The sequence below is a fragment of the Anabas testudineus genome, chromosome 18, assembly GCF_900324465.2.
Source record: "Anabas testudineus chromosome 18, fAnaTes1.2, whole genome shotgun sequence".
Classification (NCBI taxonomy): domain Eukaryota; kingdom Metazoa; phylum Chordata; class Actinopteri; order Anabantiformes; family Anabantidae; genus Anabas; species Anabas testudineus.
Window position 1 is genome coordinate 11,738,622 of NC_046627.1, and position 23,580 is coordinate 11,762,201.

The following is a 23,580-nucleotide window of genomic DNA, read 5'->3' on the forward strand; positions in this document are numbered from 1 at the left end:
TATTCATACTTCCCTGAGAAGGAGAACCTGTTGTTTTAAAAGATTACAAATTACTTAGCTCAGTGGGAATTTATCTGAAGAACTGTTCAAAGTGTTGCTGTTTGTTTTAACTCATTCAGAATAATAAAAGAGCAGGTCTCGAATAAAAGTAAAGTAAAGACTGTGAAGAAAAGTCTCTGACGGGTGAATTTGAATTATTATAAGAGATCTGCAAAATAAATAGCTTTAGTTTAGCAATTTAGGATTTAAACTAAATCACTTTATTTCTGTCCCAATTTACAGACACGTTCAGATTCTTTGTCAAACTTTAACATCTGCTGTAAAATGTCTTTGACAGCTGAAGAACCACCAACAGTCAACTGAGAAGAAGCTGAATGAGACAGAAAATGAACTGAAGAAGAAGAACGAGGAGCTAAAGAGACAAGTAAACATGGAGACCAGATTCTGATTTACTGGAGAACATTGGTGGAGAACTGGATTAATAGTTATACCAGACATTAAATACATAGTTTGAACATGACATCATCTGTTATCACACTGATAATCAAGTCAGTGGATTCTGGTCATTAACACATTTTCCTCCACATCAGTGACTTTGGTTCAGAATCAGCAGAAATCAGATGATGAAGGAGCTTCATGTTCAAAGTGTTAGTGTTAGTTTGAAGTCATTGATCTTAATAAGAGAACAGGTCTCTCATCTTCTCTTTGTCTTCTCTCTGCTCTCAGGTGAATCAACTAAAGACTGAAGTTCAGAAGCTCAAAGAGGAGAAACAGAGGAGTAAGGATCAGAGACAGCAGCAGGAAAAGGAGCTGGAGACCAAGAAACAAGAGGTTCATGATTTACTGAGAATCAGTTTAATTCCATTGTCTTTCTTTAGTTTTAAAACCCAACTTAGCTTTTTAGTAGATTTACCAACAGCTTGAACAACATTCACAGCAGACAGAAACCAAAAAGAAAAAGGGAAAATCATTCACTTTCCTATTTAAAGTCATGATCAAAGAAATGAAATCAGAACAAATTCCCATTATCTCCTCTCTCTGTTATCTCCATCTTTGTTTATTTATTTCTTTCCAACCTTGAACTTTCTCTCATCAACTGTTGAGTCACTATATTTGCCGCATGTGATTCACGGAAACAATTTGCTAGGTGTCCACTAAATAAATACCATAAGATCTGGATCGCAGCTATAGGCTATTTTAATTTTTATTGAACACAACATCAGTATATTTTATATGAATGTTTCTTACAGACACAAAAACATATTTATAGGTAAAATATGGTAATTAACATTTAACATACTTTTTTTTTTTTTTAAATCCCAAACCAAACTATTTCAAATATGTCCAAAAATGGTACTTGACTGTAAGACAAAGTCTTCAAATATTAAAATATAATTAAGTTAATGTCAAATGCAAGATAATTGTTTAATATCTTATATGTACTAAGAAAGTGGTAAAATATGTGGTAGTTTTTGTAACTCATCTCTCATTTAGCATTTGTTAATTTATGAAAAAGAAAATGAAATAAATACATAAAAAAACAGAAAGGTCAGGTGAGCTCAGTCAGTGAGAAGCTGGAAGATACTAATTCACTTTGTCTTCTATCATTCCCCCTCATCTGAGATGGTATCTTCCAGCTTCTGATTGGCTGTTTCTGTTTGTTTGATGGAGAAATCTGACATGAGGTGCTGTTACACCTGCTCTAATTTAAACACACAATGTGTAAAGTACAAACCTAGAAGCTGAGAATGTATTGCTTTGTTGATTAATCCAAATATTGTGATTTTTGTGTTAGAGCTGATCATCTGTAGCTGTTGTGGAGCAACACATTAATTATTATTTAAATAAACATTGATGTGGTTTCTGTGTTGTCTCTGTTTCACGTGCAGAGTGACAACCCTGAAAACAATGGCAACTAAGATAGTGGAAACACTGTGGATTCTCAACCAAGCATTAGCCAGGTAACTTTGTTGTGAGTACTACATCAGCATGTACAGTATATATTTCATTTGTGTGTTACTAAATGTGTTAGAATCAATTTTATGTTTGTCGTACCATTATTTCACAGCACTAAGAGTCACAGTGATATACAGAGAAAAACATATATTTTATAAATGGTGTACAGTCAAGGCCTCTCTCTATTCAAACATTTAATGTATTTACACTAGTCAACATTATACTGTAGTATTATACCTCAAAATAACCAAAGAAAAGTAGCCATACACGTTCACAAGAAGTTGAATCATGGCCACTAGACGTCTTTTGTTAGGTTGAAATTTTTCGCTACTCATCCAAGTAGCTTCTTCAGTCTGAAGAAGAGCACAAAAATTCAGTTGCTGTAAATTTCCAAGGTTATTTTAAACCAGTTTTAGGGAAAAAAATTATAAAACAACCTGATAATTTCTAACAGATTTCACAGATCACCATAAAGGACTTATGCAATCTCTCAGACATTTAAATGGTATTACCTAGCATTTAATTTATTGCCCAAAATTGCAATAAACACATTCAGAACAACTGAGTTTTTTTTAGCTCAGTAGTCATATTGTGAAAACGTTATCATGTATCATCACTGATAGAAACTCTTTAGTCAGTTGTTTGTGAATGACACAATACTTAATATAATCTAATATCATATGATATGTATCAAGAAAGTGGTGAAATCTGTGGTTCACTATTTTCTGTAACTCAGAGCAATCTGTCATTCAGCATCTCTCTCTAAAATATAGTGTTTTCTTGGAATTGACTAAATACATGAAAAAAACAAAGATACGGGTTGTGCTCATTCAGTGAGAAGCTGGAAGATACTAATTCACTTTGTCTCTTCTCACTCCTCCTCATCTGAGATGGTATCTTCCAGCTTCTGATTAGCTGAACACACCTGATCCAGATAATGAGCAGTAGATAGTTGGAGAACCAGCAGGACAGCAGCAGTGAGGACCAGGGTTGTCTCCTCCTGCTTTAAACTAACAGGGGACTGAGAAATAGATCAAACAGAGAAGACTTGATTCATGAAACTTTTGTGGAATATTGTTTAATGCTAAGAGAAAATCTGAAAATCGGAATCTGCTGTGTTGTCGTCTCTACACGTTTCTGTTTGTTGGATGAAGAAATCTGACAGGAGGTTTTTTGACACCTGCTCTGATTCAGTGTAACATGTGTAAAGTAAAAACCTAGAAGCAGGGTGTGTAACTCTTTGTTGATTAGTCCAACATCAATAAATACTGTGGTTTCTGTGTTGTCTCTGTCTCTGGAGCAGATTGGTGCCTCTGAAAACAATGGCAACACATCAGGCAATACTCAGGTAACGTTGTGAATGTATGAATACTGTATAAGTACTACAACAATATTATGTGTTTTATCTGTGTGTACTAAGTGTGTTTGGATCTGTTTCATGTTGGTCTTTCCATTATTTCACAACACTAAGAGCCTGCTCACTGTGATGTACAGAGATAAGCTGATATATTTTATAGATGCAGGACAGTCAAGGTCTTTCTCTATTCAAACATTTAATATATATAATAGTTAACATTATGCTATAACGATAATACCTATTATTATATTGATATTTATATATATCAAGCAACAAGAGTGTAGGTAAAAATTGGATAAATAAAATAAGGAAAGTAAAAGTTGTGCAACATGTTTTGACTGGATGAAGTTGAGGTTTTGCACAATCAGAGCTACAGTATGAGATGCTGATTATAGCTCAAGATTCAGAAAACGTAAATTAAACTCAGAGGGAAATAGTTTTTGCCTTATTAAAGCAAAAATACACAGTAACATCAAAACACAACAGTTAATACTGTATACTTACAGAAAATGTGAGATGAATGAAAATGGCTTAATATTTATTGTTTAGGGTGGAATGACAACAATTATATGAATCCTCAGTTCCCCCACCCCTTACAGAGGGGGGAGGAATTGTAAAGATTGATGGCCACAGGTAGAAAGGACCTCCTGTGGTTCTCTGTGGAGAAGTTCATGTTTATCAGTCTCTTCAGCTCTCTTCTCACCTGACCTGCTGAGATCGTTAGGGTGGTGGCTGAGTCGTGTGGGGGAGGGACTGAGGAGCAGGTTGTGAACTAGAGGAGGCTCTGAGGCTCAGCCTGGAATCGAAAATTATTCAATTTGTCGGCTCGGTCCACAGTCCACACAGAAACTCATGTAGTCAGTGATGCAGTCTGTCAGTCCATCATTGTCCTCACCGTGAGGCTCATAGAGACTCTAATCTGTCTCTTCAAATCATCCCTGCAGGGCAGAGTGTGCCCCCTCTGTCCACCTCTTTACTGTTGTATTGGTGGCAGGCTGCCTCTGAACCAAAGGTATGTGTTGTAGGAGGAGATGTACCAGGTTGTGATCTGACTTTCCCAGAGGGGGGAGAGCAGTGGAGCTGTAGGCATCTTTAACTTTAGCATACAACAGGTCCAATGTCCTCTCCCACCTGGTGGGACAGCTCACAAACAGGGTAACTGTAGGAAGTGTCTTGGTGAAGGTGGCGTGATTACAGCTGTGATCAGTGAAGACTGCAACAGGTAAAAGGGATGGACCTGACAGACACTTCAAAGTGCTGGAGCACAAACAGCAGCGACAAAGTTTCCTGCTCAGTGACAGAGTATCAGTGTAGATGTTATCACATCTGCATCTTCCTGCAGTAGTACAGTGTCAGCTCTGATAGTACTGGCATCAATTTCCACTTTAAAACATTTAGTTCAGTTTAGACAGCTTACTGCTTGTTCTGAAATGAATGAATGACTTACATCCAATCCTGCTGAGCTCCACAGACACTGAACACAGGCACCAAAAAGTGAGCAAACGCATATCAGAACAGTACATTTTATTCACTATTGGCTGAATTATTTGTGTTACTCAGTGCTAAAACTGAATTAGAGAACATAACTACATTTTTAAAAAGTACCAACATGTGATTGATCAATGTGTTTATTCTAGTAACAGTAGCCTCTGGATGTTTGTAATATGTTTTCCAAGCGTATGATAAACCACTTTTAGGACAAAAGATTATAACTAATCTGATCATTTCCAAAAGGTTGTCACAACAGATCCTAACAATCAGTCAACAACCAATCAACAACCTAACGAACCACCTGGAAGCGATGTGTCACCATGAACATGAACTCACATTTCAGTCTGTAACAACTGTAAACTGTAAAATGGTAACTGTACCATAATCCTACAAATCTGATAACAAATGATGGACTGAACATCAGACACGACACAACTCACACAATGTTTTTGTAGACACACACCTTCAGAGCAGATTTAAATAATGTTGATTTTTATATGTTCTTGAGTGATATTGAACAATTTATATATGTTCTCTGAAATGTGGTAAAAATACTGCTTTAAATAGGTGGGTTTATGTTTTTTTACAAGTCTAAAATGTGCACTATTTAAATGAAAATAAAATGTGAGGATAAAGTTAATGAAAGTTTCCATTTTAAGTATAATAAGTTAGTTTTATGAAGTTTATTTCAGAATCTAAACTAAATGTAAACTTTACTTTTGGGGTGCTTGTCAGTTTTCTTGAATGTTATTGGATAAATCAATTTCAAAGACAACTTTCTTATACACATTTTATAAAATAAAATGTAAAACAAATGTATGTGATTTAGTCACTTGGTTAATGATCAAAAGATGTTTGTGAGATGAAAATTCAGAAGTTCACTTTTAATTTGATGCTGTGTACATCTTTGTATATTAAACAACACAGTAGAGAACCCCTTTTGTATCAGATGTCCAAAATGATCTTAAACCAAAAGTCGTGAGTGTCAAAAACAAGTTGAGTTTGACTTGTTGTTCAAATACTGCAACATCTGTGTGTACATGTACATACATATATGTATATACGGCACATGTATATAAAGGTGCTAAAAAGTATATAACCTATCAGACTGTCACTGTGCCTCATGTAGCAGACAATGGTGCAGGTGCAAAATCAGCAGGTCACCTGACAGAGGAGGGAGAAAACCAGGAAATCAGTGGCAGACAGGCAGGAGGAGCTGGAATCATGACAGAAAGAGCTGCATGAGCTGTGGGTTGCCAACCCAGATATAGTGTCCAGATAATTTTTAACCTTCCTGTCGTGTTCGGGTCAAATCAGACTGATTTACAACTTAAAACACTCATAAATATTGTGTTTTACATCTGATTGCCTCAAGACCTTATGATATCCTCCACACTATGCATTTGAACATGTAAAAGTAATGATTCACCTCATTCATTGAATTTTGAGTGTTTTAATCAACCTTGTTACATCTGTGGTGTTCCTGGTCAAAAGTGACCGCCATAGGAAATGAATGGGTTTCCAGATTATATTGATCCTTCAGACAGAAAACATCCCCATAAACACCACCCCAAATCACTCACTAACTTACTCACTCACTCATCAGACTGAACATTGTCTTTTGCGGGTACTCATCTCTTTCCAGCGCTTATGTGTCGATCCTCCCACGTGAACCAACTTCCTGATGAAACAATGTACCATATCGTCACACAGACTATACAGGTGTCTGTTATGTGAACCACACCTTCCAGACTAATCAATGTATCATCTTCACACAGACCCATATATATATATATCTTCATGTTTGCCTTGTACTCCTTTTACTCTGAGCCCAATAAGTAGGCCACTGACCAAGCGGTTCTCTGACAAAGAGGTTCTGGTTCAGGTTTTTGGACATGATTAAAAGGACACAGAAATTGAACCAGAAAAAGAGAAGGATGTCTCGGAAGTGGAAGACAACACAGATTTTGATCCTGACCAGTTTGAACTGACCAGTCAACAGATAGAGAGGGAGAGGCACCTGAAGAACAGGAGACATTCCAGTCCAAGAGTGGACACTTGAAATGGTCTTCATCCCCCAGGACAAAGGAAGTAAAGTGAGCGTGGAAAACATCATAAAGATGATGCCAGGGCAACCACAGTATGAGACATCTCGTGTGGATGACATCAAGTCCAGCTTCCAACTCTTTTTACCATTGTCCATTGAGGGACATATACTGGAGATGACAAACCTGGAGGGGAAACCTGGGTTTGGGGACACCTGGAGGGAAATGGACCTGGTACACCTCCAAGCCAACATAGGTCTGTTGATTTTAGCAGGAGTATACCACCCACACAATGAGGCTACAAAAAGTCTGTGGGTTGCAGAGTCTGGCAGGCCTATATTCCAGGCAATTATGTCTTAACAGCAGTTTCATGTCCTTTCAAGAATTATTCGATAAGACACGTCCGCTGGCGAAATGACAAACTGGCTGCCATCAGGAACATTTGGGACAGGTGGGTGGAGTGCATACCAGAGAAATATGGAATAAAGATCTGGGCAGCATGTAAAACCAGGAGCACCCATGCCTGGAATATGCAAGTATACATGGGGAAACCCAGTACAGGAAGGGCTGAAAAAAACAGGGCATGCGTGTTGTGCTGGACATGACAACCGGTCTCCAAGGGCATAATATAACATGTGACAACTTCTTTACATCATATACTGTTGGTCAGGAGCTGCTGAAAGCTCACCATGGTAGAGACAGTGAGGAAGAACAAACCTGAACTTCCCCCTGCACTGGTATCGACCAGAAGAAGAGACCGACTCATCAAAATTAGCTTTCACTGACTGACACCCATGTCATATGTTCCCAAAAAGAATATAAATTTCATCCTGATGAGCACGCTCACATTGTTTTCACTGCAGTTATTTTATGTCTAATTCTATAAATTCATGTTAAACGCTACTAGGAGACATTTTTCACAGCTAAACAATGTTGAATAAAAATTTGGTGGTAAAAAATGCGTTTTGTGCTAATTTAAGAGCACTTAAAACAGACCGGTCAATTTTGACCGGGAACACTAAACTAAGGGGCGGGAGATGAACACGAGGCAATTGTTGTGATGTTATTATAACTGAAACTGTAGCTTTTAGTGTCAACATATTAGTTTTATATATTTGTAATAATTGTTTTTTTCTTTTGGTGAAGCCATGTTTCTGACTTTATTTACAGACTTATTTGTGTGTGGGTAGACCTTAGTGGGAAGTTGAGAAGTCAACACCAGCCCCCCCGTCTAGTCAGACAGATTAGCTGTGCTGACTATTTTACAACCTCCCAGTGGACATTCAAGTTTCTTCCTGTTTTTATTATGATGAGACAAGAGAAAAATATTTCCCCAGATAAAATACATAAAAAGTAAAATGAATTATATTGTAAAATGTGAATGTTTTGAAACAGTGGAGAAATAATATTGATTTATATTTTTTTTATGTTTTTGTAGCTATAGATATTTGGTATTGATCCTCACATGCTGTTCAGATTCTATGCCTTCACAGTATAGTCTGGGTCACTTTTGACCTTGTTTATTATTAAATTATGAACTAGAGATTTGTTAAAGAATTCCAAAAATAGTTTATATGTCATTAATAAATGTTCTCTGGGCAGTTTTAAGCACTCTAAAAATAACATTTTAAAATTAATATAATATAATCTTCAGCTGGAAACATGACATGAGGTCATTTAACACCATCTCTATGTGGTTGAGGTAGATTTTTTTTTATCTCTGAACTTGGAAGATAGTCACAGTATGGTGGGGAGCATCACAATATGGGGTTGATCTGCGAGATTGGTGAGTAAAATGTTTATCCTTTAGGTCTGCTGGAAAAGAGTCTTCACACCTGTTAGCTGGTTTTCTGTTGATGGTTCATTTTAAAAATTATTACATAATAATTACCTTTTTTTATCAAAAGTAAAAGTAGGATTTTGTTAAATGGACAGACTGTTTTATTATTTTTTTTAAGATAAGTCTGTTGTCAAAGATGTGGTACATAAATTCAGAGCAAAGGGGAAAGGGATCTCTCTATGTGAATTTATCAATACAATATAAATGTATGTTAAAATTTGTTATTATTATTTTAAATATTATTATTTATATATTATTTTATTATATTATTATTGTTTTAAAAATGTTTTGGGTTTCGTTTCCTTTCTGCTGGGCAGACACAAACTGACCTGAATTATGATACAGTATTATACAGAATTAAACTGTCACTGGTTGTAACCACAGCTGTAACTGGTTAAAAAAACATGCTGTATATGTTGCTGCCAAGACTTTGGAGTGGATGAGGTCTGACCTGAACTGTATATTTGTCTTGCGTGTCGTGCTGTTCAAGACATCTTCAATGTAAAAAATCCATAAAATATAGGAAGAACATCTTTGTTCACTGATGAACTGAAACACGGAAACATTTCACTGAAACTCTCCAAAGTGAAACCTGCTGATTACGTTCCAGAGAACAATGAAGAATCTCTTGTTGAACCAGTTGTTGGTAGGTATATAGATACTCTATGTGAACGCGGTATAGTTTGGTCTTGTCATTACAGTGAAAACATTTGATAGTATTGTCAGTATGAAAGGATTAATACAATAGGTATTTATTTAAAATGTTTCCATGCATATAATAATCAAATAAAACACTGTCAAATTTCACAAATGCAATTTCAACACAAATCTCGAATTCATTATAAAACAGCTCTGCTCTTTGTGATAGAAAAGAATAAATGGAAGATTTCATCTGTAGCAAAGATTCACTTACTTCGCTTTTCCAGCACATTTCCACCATTACTTAGATCAATTTGTTTGGGTCTCACTGTGATGAAGATAAAGAATTTAACTACATGTAATAAGTCACAGTTACCAAAGAAAACCATGGTATATTGTTGAAAGCACAGGGAACAGCTGAGAAAGCGATGTTTAGGTTTAGAAACATATGATAAAGGTTGATAATATTTTTAAAGTTCAGTTGTTTTAAAAATAAGATGTTGTTGCTAAACTACTGTTTATCAGTTTCATCATGTGTAATGTATTTATTTTCAGTTTTCAAACAACAGTTCGCTTATATTTTTAAGTACTCTGTATTTTTCCCAGTGATAGATAATAAAATGTTGAGTCTGATTCAATCACTTCTTAGCTATGCACTCTCTCAGGAGTGAATAGCAGAGCGAGTATGTAGTGGAAGTAACTTACTAGGAGCAGGAAGTAAAGTTCAGTTGTGAACAGACAGGAAGAGCCTGATTGTGACAAGTTGTAGGCAAGTTTAAGTCAAACTCAGTGGTTTACAGACTTACAGTCCGTACAGAGTGTGACAAGGATCGACACATCATGACACAGGTAAGTCATCCTCCTGACATAAATTTAGATATGTTTCATGAATCCTCTGATTTAAAACACTTTACCACTTTTAACCCAGAATAAAAGTCTTTCTGCATTAAGTCTCCAACTGTAGCTGAGAACAGAGTGGTGAGTAAAATGTGAATCCTTTAGGTCTGCTGGAAAAGAGTCTTCACACCTTTTAGCTGGTTTTCTGTTGATGGTTCATTTTATGAATTATTACATAACAATTACCTTTACTGTGAAAAGTGAAAGTAGGATTTTGTTAAATGGACATGTTTTATTATTCTCTAATAATAAGACTGTTGCAAGTGAATGCTGTCACAGATGTGGCACATCAATTCAGAGCAAAGGGGATCTGTCCATATGAATATATCAATACAATATAAATGTCTGTTAAAATTATTTATGTTGCAAGAAGCTTTTTGGCTTTGTATCCTCTCTGCTGCGCAGACACAAGTTGATCGGAATTATGATTCAGTATTATACAGAATTAAATTGTCTCTGGTTGTAACCACAGCTGTGACTGGCTTGACCCTATATTTGTCTTTGCGTGGCGTGCTGATCAGGACGTCTTCAACATAATCCATAAAATATAGGAAGAACATCCTTCCCTGAAACAAGGAAACATTTCACTATACCTCCCAAGTGTAACCTGCTGATTATGTTCCAGATAACAGTGAAAAATCTCTTGTTGAACTGGTTGAGACAGTCAGCCCGAGTCACACAGTAGAATATTGATGTTATAAGAAGAGTAGATGACCTGAATGAGTAGGCAATGATGTCACAATCCAACATGGCCGGTGCAGTTTAGAGAGCACATGGAGCTGAAAGAAAGAGGTGAAAATAGTCCTGTGGCAGAGAAATGCCTAATGGCTGGTTACAGGAGCAAGCAAAGTCAATTCAGAAGCACCACATCAAATAATCCGATATTCACAATCCAAATATCCAAGTAAGACAGTCAGGGGTCAAACACAGAAAACGTTGTTCCAAGAGGTGGTCGACAGGGTCGATCCAAAAGCAAAGTATAGCAGACTGCAGAATTTCTCTGTGTACGACTTCAGACCAAGAGGCAGAGCAGGGCACAATGGGGTGATGGACACAGGAATGGATCAGATAAAGGGGGGAAAGGCAGGTCGAGAAGAAGAGTAATTCAGGTGAGAGGGATACACTCACGGTTCCGGAGGTTTGGGCTGAAACAGATCCAGGTTGTGGGAAATGTGAGTCCTATCCTGGGAGACAGAGCAAGGATCAATGCAGTTCAGAGAGGAAACACCCACAGTACCAGAGGTTGGCAGAGGCTGGTCAGTGCAGAAGGCAGGTCCAAGGAAGGGGAGTCCAGCATAAACAGGTTCTAGGTCAGGCAGTAGTCATAACAGAAGATAAGTCTGAATGTTATTGCTGGAAAGTTTCGTTCTCTGGTTCATGTGAAACTATCTGGCAACTAGGAGACTGACAGACCTGCTAATAAAGAGATTGTGGAGTGGTGCATTTGACACCAACCTTAAAACTATTTGTATCCATAAACTTCATCCTCTGCTTCATTTCCAGAACTCCTGTCTTCTGTTCCTTCGATCTCCACTGAGACCTCTCAGAGTTTTGGTTTTCTATCTTCTCCTAAGCTCCTGTAGAGGTAAGTACACACATTCAGTATTTTAAAATGTCACAATTAGAAGATACAAACAAAATTATCATTGTTATATTTTAGTAACCAATGAGTTTATTTGTTCTTTAAATAGTTACTGTCATCACAAACTGAATAAATTATGTTGAGCTCTGTGACATCAGGTGGATAAAATCTCTCCTTTATCTGGAATCAAACCACAAACAAGTAAATTGGCTCATTATGACTTTCTGAGCATGAACATGAAAATTTAAAATGAACCACTAAGAACTCTGATGGAGGACATGTTCAATAAATGTGGTTGAAAGTCCAAATTAGTATAAAAGTGTCAGTGTCAGTGTTACAGCTTTATTTAATAAAATGATGCAGGATATGAAAATATGAATTATCTGAAATATTTTTTTATCATTAGTAGTAACGCAGTTTGTCTCATTTCAAATATCGGATCAAATTCCTTTATTACTTGTTAGTATTTTGGTTATTTATTATTTTGAAATGAATATATAAATAATTGTTTTACATTTTTATTTTTCTCAGCACCAGATGCTGCTGCTTCACCCGTCATCAGTTTAGCAGGGATTGATAGAGAGAAGGGTGGAGTGATTTTAAAGTGTGAGTCTAAAGGCTGGTATCCAGAGCCTGAGCTGTTGTGGCTGGACGCTGACAAAAAGATCCTCTCTGCTAGACCTACAGAGACAGTCAGAGGTCCTGATGACCTCTATACTGTCAGCAGCAGAGTGACTGTGGAGAAGAGACACAGCAACAACATCACCTGTAGAGTCCAACAGAGAAACATCAACCAGATCAGAGACACACAGATACAAGTTCCAGGTAAACACGAGTTTTTACTTGGACAACAAGCTAATTTTTTTAGTTTCTGTAATTTAAGTCTGATTTTATTTAAATTTGAGATTGTTATCTTTTCCTTATTTCAGATGATTTCTTTAACTTCCAGTCTGGTTCCTCTGCTGCCACCGTTGCTGTCTCTGTTTGTTTGGCTGTTTGCCTCCTGTTTATTCTTTTACTTGTCTTCTTTTTATGGAAGATGAAAATTATATCGAGTAAGTCATAAAATAATTCCAGTATTTGACAATGTCAAGTATTTCTGATTGAAGTTTAATGGGATTAGTTGCAGTCGAAAGAATGAATGATCTCGATGCATTTTCTTTTTTTTTTATTTTATATGTTGATGTGCTGAGGACAAATGTAGTGCCATGTCCCTTTTCATTTCAAATTATATATTTTTTAGACATAACTTTTCAAAATCAAATGAAAATTGGTAACTAGTTTACCTTTACATTTTAATCTTTATACAGAGTCCAACATTTGTAAGTGGAAAAAAAGTGTTGGAGGAGAAAAGAAGAACCAGAAGATCGAAGAAGAGAAAGAGACAGAGCAGCTCATGATAAATAAAACAGAGCAAATGGAGGTTAGCAACAAGTGAAACACTAAAATGAAGATAAAACATAAGTAATGAAGGAGCAGGTTGTTTTAAAAGACAGGTTTTAATCATCATATTTAAAATGAATGAAGGACTAAAACATTAGAACCACGTCTTGATATAATTCACTCCAGTACGACTCCAGCACCAACTATGAGCTCAGTAATAAACATATAGTTTAATTATCACCTTTCAGACAGTTTCAACAAAAACATTTTAGGATCATATTAGATTTTACAGTTGTTCCTAATAAAGTGAGTTTATCTTTAGCTGATCATCATCATTAATTCTAAAATACAGTGACGATAAAACATGTTCCTCATATTGTTTCAGATTTTCTTTTTATTCCCAGTTTGACTCTGAAGTCCAGCAGTTTAATGCTGACGTTCATCTTTCTACTTTAACTTTAACAAAAACTATTAAGATTTCTAGTCTGTGAAGGACTCAGTAAATCTACAAAATGATTCTTTAATTAAAGAACATGTCTCTCTTTATTTCTGTCTTTTACCAGCTAGGAACAAGTAGAGCTGCTCCAGCTGGGTCCTCCACCTCTGTGGTAAGTGATGATGGTAAAATGAAATGCAGAAACGTAGTGGTTTCGTGAAAATAGAAAACAGATGTTCAGTAAAAAAACTTCCACACATAGAACTGAGCAGCACTGAACAACAGATTTAGTTGAACTAACTAGTAGAATTATTCCCGTTGAATTTTCTTCTCTCAACACTGATTTGTTTAAAATTTTAAATATCAAGACAGGGCTCAGGAACAAGTAAAAATCAGATCCAGAACCACAGAAGTCCACTAAATGTGTAACAACCACAGTTAATCAGTTTGCAGAAAGGAACATAGTATTTGTTCATACTCTACATTAACATGTGCAGTATTTTGTGAATTAGTATTAGTTTTGTAGAAGAATCTAAACTTTGATGTAGTTTGTAGAACACAGACAACATGGTGTGTAAATCTCACAAGCACAATGAGGCGAGGACCCAAAAGCACGACATAGGCAGGCTGAAGTAGTGAACAGAGTTTTAATCACAGGTCGCAGGTGAGCACACGGGCAGGCACAGACTAGGAGACAGACAAAACTAAACTAATGACAAAGGAACTAAAGACGGCTGCTTAAACAAGCAGGAGGATCCAACAACTATTCTGAAGTACGAGGACCTCGACCAGACTAAGAGACAAGTAAACATGGAGACCAGATTCTGATTTACTGGAGAACATTGGTGGAGAACTGGATTAATAGTTATACCAGACATTAAATACATAGTTTGGACATGACATCATCTGTTATCACACTGATAATCAAGTCAGTGGATTCTGGTCATTAACACATTTTCCTCCACATCAGTGACTTTAGTTCAGAATCAGCAGAAATCAGATGATGAAGGAGCTTCATGTTCAAAGTGTTAGTGTTAGTTTGAAGTCATTGACCTTAATAAGAGAACAGGTCTCTCATCTTCTCTTTGTCTTCTCTCTGCTCTCAGGTGAATCAACTAAAGACTGAAGTTCAGAAGCTCAAAGAGGAGAAACAGAGGAGTGAGGATCAGAGACAGCAGCTGGAAAAGGAGCTGGAGACCAAGAAACTAGAGGTTCATGATTTACTGAGACTGAGTTTAGTTTCTTGTCTTTAGTTGTAAATCTAAAACTCAGTTAAAAAACAAGATAGTTGTAAAACCTGCAGGAGTGAGGATAGAAGATATTTTTAATTATATTTCACCTTAAACAATAAGATGAAGAATGAGATGTTGAAGAATCAGCTGGAGCAAGATCATGGAGACTCATCTTTAGTTCTCTGTCATTTCTCTCCTTATCTTCCAAACAATTTATTAAAGAGACCAAGACACAACAACAATGACAAAAAACCTGAAACACCAAACGACCAAACCGACCTGAACTCACTACGAACACTGTTCTCTGAGCTGTGATGTTCAGGCCACCAACATGTAGAACTTATGGGATCTCTTAGATATTAAAATACAAAGACCAGGTGAGTTCATTCAGTCAGAAGCTGGAAAATACTAACTTTCACTTTCACTTCTCTCACTCCCCCCTCATCTGAGATGGTATCTTCCAGCTTCTGATTCGCTGTTTCTGTTTGTTAGCTGTAGAAATCTGACAGGAGGTTTTGTGACACCTGCTCTGAATCAAACACACAATGTTTAAAGTACAAACCTAGAAGTCCAGTAGTTCAGTGCTGATGTTCATCTTTCTATTTTAACTTTGCCAAAACTGTTAAGATTTCTAGTCTGTGAAGGACTCAGTAAATCTACAAAATGATTCTTTAATTAAAGAACACGTCTCTCTTCATTTCTGTCTTTCATCAGTTGGGAACAAGTGGAGCTGCTCCAGCTGGGTCCTCCTGCTCTGACGTAAGTGATGATGGTAAAATCAAATGTAGAAACTTAGTGGTTTCCTGAAAATAGAAAACAGATGTTCAGTAAAATAAAGTCCACAAGACAAACTTCCACACACAGAACTGAGCAGCACTGAACAACAGATTTAGTTGAACTAGTTGAACTAACGAGTGGAAAAATGAAATCTCTGTCTCAGTTTAAGTAGAAGATCATTTCAAACAAAGATTCAGGAGGAGAAACAAGATTAACGAGGTTCATCTGATCGTCATGAACTTTATGAATTTAGAATTATTCACTTTGAATCTTCTTCACTCAACACTGATTTGTTTCCAGCAGACAAGTTTAAATATTAAGACAGAGCTCAGGATAAAGTAAAAACCAGATCCAGAACCACTTTATATTATAAATTATATATATATATATATATATATATATATATATATATATATATATATATATATATATATATATATATATATATATATATATATATGTATATATATATTATATTATATTCACTTAGAATAAATGCTGTGTCTACAACTATTGATAATAAATTGTTTCTCTTCATCTCTCCGACCTCCCAGTTTTATGAGCAGCTCCAGACTGAGAAGCAGAAGAAGGAAGAGGCTGAAAAGAAGATTAAAGACGTATGTTTGTTTTGTTTTTTTTTACTAAATCTGTTAGTCTTCAGTATTAAATGTTGATTTGGTGATGAAGCTGATGTAGTAAATGAAATTATATAAAACAAAGACTAATAAAGTTTGAAGTTGAGTGTGAGTTAATTCAAATATCAATTAAAATTAATGTAGTGTGTTGGTTTTTTTTAGGAACGTTAAATTACATTCATTGTGTCCACATTAAGTTGTTGTTAATAAATATTTACCTGTGGTGGCTCTTATAACTTTAAATTCATAACGACTTAATCATTTTCTCCTTTGTTAACTCAGTAATCATGTTACAAACCACTTATTATACTACACTGTAATATGTTCTGATATAGAACATTAGAGAATTATAAAAACAACTTACAACCAATGAAAAATGATCATTCACTTAGAATAAATGCTGTGTCTACATCTATTGATAATTAATTGTTTCTCTTCATCTCTCTGACCTCCCAGTTGGAAACAAAGCTCCAGACTGAGAAACAGAGTAAAGAGGTATGTTGTTTTCCTTTTTTCATATGAATCAGTTTATCTTCTGTATGAAATGTTGATTTGTTGATGAACTGAGAAGCAGGAAATGCGAAGAAAGTTGAGAACAAAATCAGAGGTTCATCTTTTCATCTGTCAGTTTTTATCTTCTATGTAAAACAGTGATTTGTTGATGAGAATTGAATTTTTAAAGTAAAAGATTTTGGATTTTTCAGTTAAAACTACTAAAAAGATCTGCAATATGAGACAATTTTATTAACCATGTAGATTGAAAATAGTTTTCTTGTTGTTACACATGAGATCACGAAATTGTAGTATCATCACTTATAGAAAGTCTTTAGTCAGTTGATTTTGAATGAAGCAAATATTAATATTATTGCTCCAGCTGCGTCCTTCGAGATCATGTTAGAGTAAAATTCATGAACTCAGCAGTTCTCTTTCTCGCTCTCACTTGGTCCCATGAGGTCCGCTCCATGCCCTCACAGGGTTTCTCAAGCGTAGGGGTATTGCACCTGACAAGGCCCTTACCCCCAGACGCTTGCCAGACAATCAGGCCCTCGCCCCTTTGCTGGTGCTGGGTGGGCCCATTCCCAAGCTCTTCCAGCTCTTCCACTTTCCCCATCCCCTAGAGGCTGATGTTCACATGAGGTCATCTTCTCCCTCCTGGTCCACATTTGCCCGCTATTATTTCCTGGATGTCGCCTCTGGGTCTGCCTTTGGGGATCGGGTCTTGGGGTTCCCCCTTGACGCGCTGCGGCTGGGCACATAGCCGCTACGCCTTGCAGGTTCCCTGTGCTGCAGCTGTGCCACCAGTGGCGACGACTTGGCGTCTTGCGGGGCCTCGCCCTGGTCAGCCTGTACATATGTACATAGTTCTGGTGAAGGGTCTTTTTATGTCACCTCCACCTTTTTTGTACACTGCTGGTGTCCACTTGACCTAACTGTTGCGTCACTTTCATTTTGTGTCACTTTGGTTGTCTTAAAGAGTTTCCTGTAACTATACATAGTTACGGGGGGAGAGATAGTCTCGAGATGAAAGAGAAAGTCCTGGTTAGCCGAGCAGCCGGGGTTCTCTGAGTGAGAGACTATCTCTCCAGCTCAGACGCTACTCGGAGACACGTTCCGATAAACCGAGCACAAACCTCTAGGGTCGCTTTATAGCCTCCCCCTGAGGAGGCGTGCCTGGGCAATCTTAAAGAATATCCAAGCACCTGACCTCGGGAGGTCATTTCCCGTACCTTTACATAGTTCTGGGTGGAGAGGTTCCTCAGCTAACTGAGTATCTGCGTACTGACTCTAATGTACTGGCAGTTTTCCTAAATTAGTGACCATAATATAAACACATAATGTTCTCATATTGATCATCAGTGACAAACTGGACTAATTACTATATATAAATAATATATTTGAAAACCTCATCATGTGTCATTGTTCATAGAAACCAGCTGATTATGAATGAAAATGTTGAGACAGACTGATACTGTCAGACTGTATCTTGACTCACTGAATGGAAAACATGTACATCTCACGTCTCTTTATCTCTGATCTTTTCTCAGGTGATGCAAAGACTAAGCTATTTCAATAAGCTTGAAGAGGAAAATAAGCTCCAGCAACAGCCGCTGAAACAGGGGAAAAAACAGGTTTAACTTTTCTTTATGCAAATTTTTCTCTACCCAACATTTGTGTGTTTTCAGTGTAAAATCTTAAATATTTGTAAGTATTGTAGATAAATCAACCATTTCCTCTTTATTTCCTCTGACCCTCACCTTCATTCACTCCACTCCATAAATTAAAAAAAATGTAGGACCATTCAGACATTGAGTGTCTATTAATGTCTGGTTTATTATCCAGTCTAAATAATCAAATAATCCCATGACCTGGGTCAATGGATTTCTATTAGAGCTTCACAACAAGACTGTCAAAGTCACTCAGGACTGAGAAAAAACAAAGGTTACCAATATTACATGAAGTTCAATAATATTACATATAACATTATTAAATTTTTTATACTATAGGTTCTAAATATTTTTTGGAAACAACTTCAAACTTACTTTACTTTACTTTACCTGGCAGCTACAGAGTGTGACGAATAAGAAGGATGCTGATAGTATCTGTAGTAGTATCTGTTCATACTCTACAGTAACATGTGCAGTAGTTTTTGTAAAAACACCTGAAATAAGACAAACGGGTCGTGAGGTCACTAAAGAAGAAGTGGAGTTAGAACTAGTTTAACAACAGGAAACATGAATCACTGCTCATTTATACCCTGTATTACTACACATAGAACAGACCACAGCCTTATAATAATGAGTCTGCTACTAATCAAAGAGACCAGGACCAGACAAGGTTCAGGAGAAAGAACCTCAGTCACTGGAAAACTAGGTGCTGAACCTGATGCTGCAGCCACATCACAGTGTAACGTGATGTTACATAAGATCCTGAGTAAAACTGATGCTGAGTCCAGCATGTGTCTGAATCCAGGTTCATGTTTATGTGGACCTGGATCTGTGGTAGGAACAGTGGGAGACAGTGCTGCTGATGGAGGCTCAGATGAAATACCTGGATGTAGTGAAGGAGCTGGATCAGCTGTCAGTGTCACATGGTTCTAGCTTCAACACCTCCTGATAAAGTCCATCGTAAACAGTGAGGAACAGAGTTCAGATTCTGATCAGAAGAGATACCATCTCAGATGTGGGGGGAGTGAAAAGAAGAAGAAAAACTGAATTAGTATGGCTATAAACATCCTTAGGAGGACTTAGTCTCTGTGTCTTGCGGAGCTCTGGGCTTGTAGATCTGTACATTTGTGTATAGTTCCTTTGTCACTTGGTGTTGGTTGCACAGTCTCCCTGTGGGGTGTCCAGACCAATCAGGGTTGTGTTACATAAGTGAGAAGCTGGAAGAAACTTCTTCCAGAAAGAAGAAAATCTTCCAGCTTCTGATTGGCTGAACACACCTGATCCAGGTAATGAGCAGTAGATAGTTGGAGAACCAGCAGGACAGCAGCAGTGAGGACCAGGGTTGTCTCCTCCTGCTTTAAACTAACAGGAGACATAGATCAAACAGAGAAGACTTGATTCATTACGAGTGATTAGAAAAAGTCCAATCAGAAACTTTTCCAGAGCTCTGTTCAATGCTGGAAACATGAAGAGGTTTTCTCTCTGTGTTAGTGTGTTACATTGTCCAACACTGAGCAGCTAGTTTGGTATTTAACATCCAATAATAGTTGGAACTGTTTCTCTCCCAGATTTAGTGACTCCAGTCAGTCTAATAGTGTCTGAATGATAGAGCCAGAGGGAGCAGGAACCAAACAGTTCAGAGACACTTGATGTGTTTATTGGATCAAATCATTCAGAGTCAATTCAGATTCAAACTGATGTTGTATGAAAAGAATTAGAAACACAACTTACAACCAATGAGAAATTATTATTCACGACAGAAGAGAAAGTTGAAAACAGGACGGTAAGACTGAAAAAGCAAGAGATAAGTATAAAAATGTCCAAAAAGAGAAAGGTGAACAGTGAAAATACACTTTTTAATCCAGAATAGACAGACTGCTTTCTGTTCATATTACCACTGGGAGCCCTGGTGTAGGGTGTTTTGATGACCATTTTTGTACACTGTTAGTGTCCAAGTAACCTGTATGTTGCGTCTCTTAAAGGTCTTCCCATACCTATAAATAGTTCCAGGTGGAGAGATCTCAAAGAGTGAGTTACTTGACTAACTGGGGCGTTTTCTTTCGACTCACTGCAGTGAGACAGTGACTGAGAATGAAGTGTGATCTTATTGAGGGTAATCTGGTTAAAGGTCAGTTTGATTTGGATTGAACTGCAGAGTTTGAACACAGGAAGAGCTGAGTGTTTCCAACTGGAACCAACAAACAAGAAATGCTACAAATCACGATACAATATGTTTATGGTGTGTTCATCACACTGTATGTTCAGTCACAGTCACTGGAAGGAAACTCATCTGGTTTCTAATCTCTGTCTCAGGAAATGTTCTGGCCAGAGGAGAGAAGAAGCTGAGAAGTTCAGACTCTGAAAGAACAGGTTCATATTTATAGTTTTTTCACTTGAAGTCATTGACCTTAATAAGAGAACAGGTCTCTCATCTTCTCTTTGTCTTCTCTCTGCTCTCAGGTGAATCAGCTAATGACTGAAGTTCAGAGGTTCAAACAGGAGAAAATATGACCAACAGATACTATGATCAGTTGATTTGTGATGTAAGAATTACTTAAATGAGCAAAATCTACATTTCTTCAAGTCACCAGCTTTGTTGGAAATCTGTTGGTGGTTGACTTCAGCTGATCCCACTGATGTGAACTGATAACATTAAAATTAGATAAAACTTTAATCACAGCTGTATCTGCTGCATTTGGTTGCATTTTCTTCTTTTTTTTTTTCCTGTCAGTTTAATAGATACAGATTAGATGTACTAAATGTAAATATGTAAATAACCTGTTAATTTCCAACACGTTTTCAGACCATAATACAACAATTAGTTAACACAGAACCAACTGTCAAGTGTTACAGAAACGCGCTGAATATACAGGACAGAGGAGCAGAAGCAGTCACAACAATCCTGAGCAAGAAAAAGACAGATCTGTTAAAATATGATCTACTGTATATGAAACACAGCTCACATTATGTTTTGTAGACACATGACATCTCCTGAATTAATTCATAAAATGAGCTGAACTTCTTCAGTGCACATTTAAATCCAAGATTATAATGTTGATTTCTGTGTTCTTGTATCATATTGATCTATTTGCATATGCTTTCTAAAATGTGGTAAAATACTGTGTTATATAGGCTGTTTTTTATTTTTTTTTTATTTGTGTGTCATTATCTTTTTGCAATATCTACTTTTTACTAGAAATCTGTGTGTCTCGCTATATTTCAAATATTTAATCTCAGTTAAATAACAGTTCACTTATAACACTTTTATTTTATTACAGTTTTCTAAACTAAGTTTATTTCAGAATCTAATGTAAACTGTAGTTTGGGGTTTTATTAAATTGAATAAATCTATTTCCCTAACCACTATATGATATGAAATCTAAGAAAAATATAAATGCATTCAATACTGTGCAATCCTAATCCCTTTGTAGTCCACTTTTAGATTATCGAGGATGGGTAAATTATCAACATTGGGGAAAAAGGCCCCAATGAGATTGATGATAAACATTCCTGCCACAGGTTAACATGCAAGTCATCAGAGTGAACTGGTTTTGTTATTGAACCCACTAAAGGTCTCTACTGCTTATATACATACAAACTTTCTAATGGAGTTTGCATCTGGGAAGCTAAAATTGCAAACATTTGATGAACTAACTTATAATTATTATGAACTTATTAGTGTAAATGTTTCATTTAAAGATTTTGAATAAAAATATAGCCTCAAATGAAGATGAAAATACAGATACTGTAAAAAAATGGTACATTCAAATAATGAGTTTAACCTGAACAAACTATGATTACTGGCTCAATACATAAAGTTTGGTAGGACTGTCATCAAATACATCTCCAGTCTATATAAACAAATAAATAAATAAAATACAGTTGTTCACAAAAAATAATAAATTAAAATACTAAATAGTTAAATTAACTTTCAGCTGGAGGTTAAAGGAAAATCAGTCTTACTTCCTTCACAGTCAAATAAAGAATTTCCTAATCTGGTTAAACTAAAAATATTTTGATGACGTGGGATTCAGGGTGTTTGTGGAGCTGGGTAATCCTGTTTCTGATCTGGAAGCTGGTGCATTAGAGAAAACACACAGGACACCTGATTAATGAAGATGTAGATTAGAATGAAATAATCTGAACACATAGCGTAATAAATTATTTTACTGATTGCCAGTAGAACTGTTCAATTGTTCTATTCAGCTTCTTTGTATTATGATGTTTACTGAACTTGGGAACATCTAACAAATGCTGGCAGAGTTTGAAACTCTTATTGTCATTATTCTGATATTTTCTAAGCATGATGAACTGTATAGTGATGAAACAGGTGTGACAAAGCAGGAGACAAGGGAACCCAATTGTAAAAACACGATGAGACAAATGTAAAGTGAAAAACAAAATAGATTTATTAGCAATGTTTATTTAACACAAAATCACAGCACAAGTTGGTGAAAACAGTAAAGAATCTCAATAAATCTAAATGGAAATCTCTCACTGGGAGGATGAATACCAACTTTTACATTATTACCTAAGAACAAGAAGCAATGCTACTGCTGATCACCTGTGGGAGGTGAACCAGCTGGGACAGAAACCTGGAAGAAAAACAAACAGGTGAGTAAACTCAGGAAGTGATGCTGCCCCAGCTGGTCTGAGGGTGGAACTGTAACAACAGGATCAATTCAAAACACCAGTGCAAAAAGCACTCAGCTCCATGTTCCAGTGCACCTTTTATTTCTGTATGTACAGTATGAAAACTGTTCAATATGATGACACAACCACCAATGTCAGGACACAGTGTGTCTTCTTACCTTTATCGCGGTGAGGTTTTCTTCTCTGGTTTGTCCTGAGACAGAGACTCAGTTTATTAACCAGTGTCTAAAACTAAACAACATATGTAGTAAAATAATCCAGTCATCAGTCCTGTTGTGTAGCAGGGACCAAACTGTTCTGGTAACAACTACTGTCACTTTCACTAACTTTATTTTCTGGAACATTAACTCTCTATTCTACTGTTGTAATCTGGATTATTGATTTTCATGATTTTCAAGTCGTCATCAGACATGATTCACTTCACCTTTACACTTTAGATGTAACTGAGCTACAATATTGACAGTAATGTTTTTGAGATGCTCTAGTATGACA

General features: G+C 36.5%; 2 protein-coding genes across 2 annotated transcripts in view; both read left to right on the forward strand.

Annotated features, from left to right (window-relative positions):
• Positions 1-23,580, forward strand: part of LOC113168332 (trichohyalin-like) — a 287,283-nt gene that overhangs the window by 174,130 nt on the left and 89,573 nt on the right. The window lies entirely within an intron of this gene.
• Positions 18,297-23,580, forward strand: part of LOC113168494 (interaptin-like) — a 59,261-nt gene continuing 53,977 nt past the window's right edge. Inside the window, exon 1 of the mRNA XM_033326582.1 lies at positions 18,297-18,399. Coding sequence (XP_033182473.1) covers positions 18,319-18,399 — 81 coding nt within the window. The 5' untranslated portion in view covers positions 18,297-18,318. The remainder of the gene's footprint in view (positions 18,400-23,580) is intronic.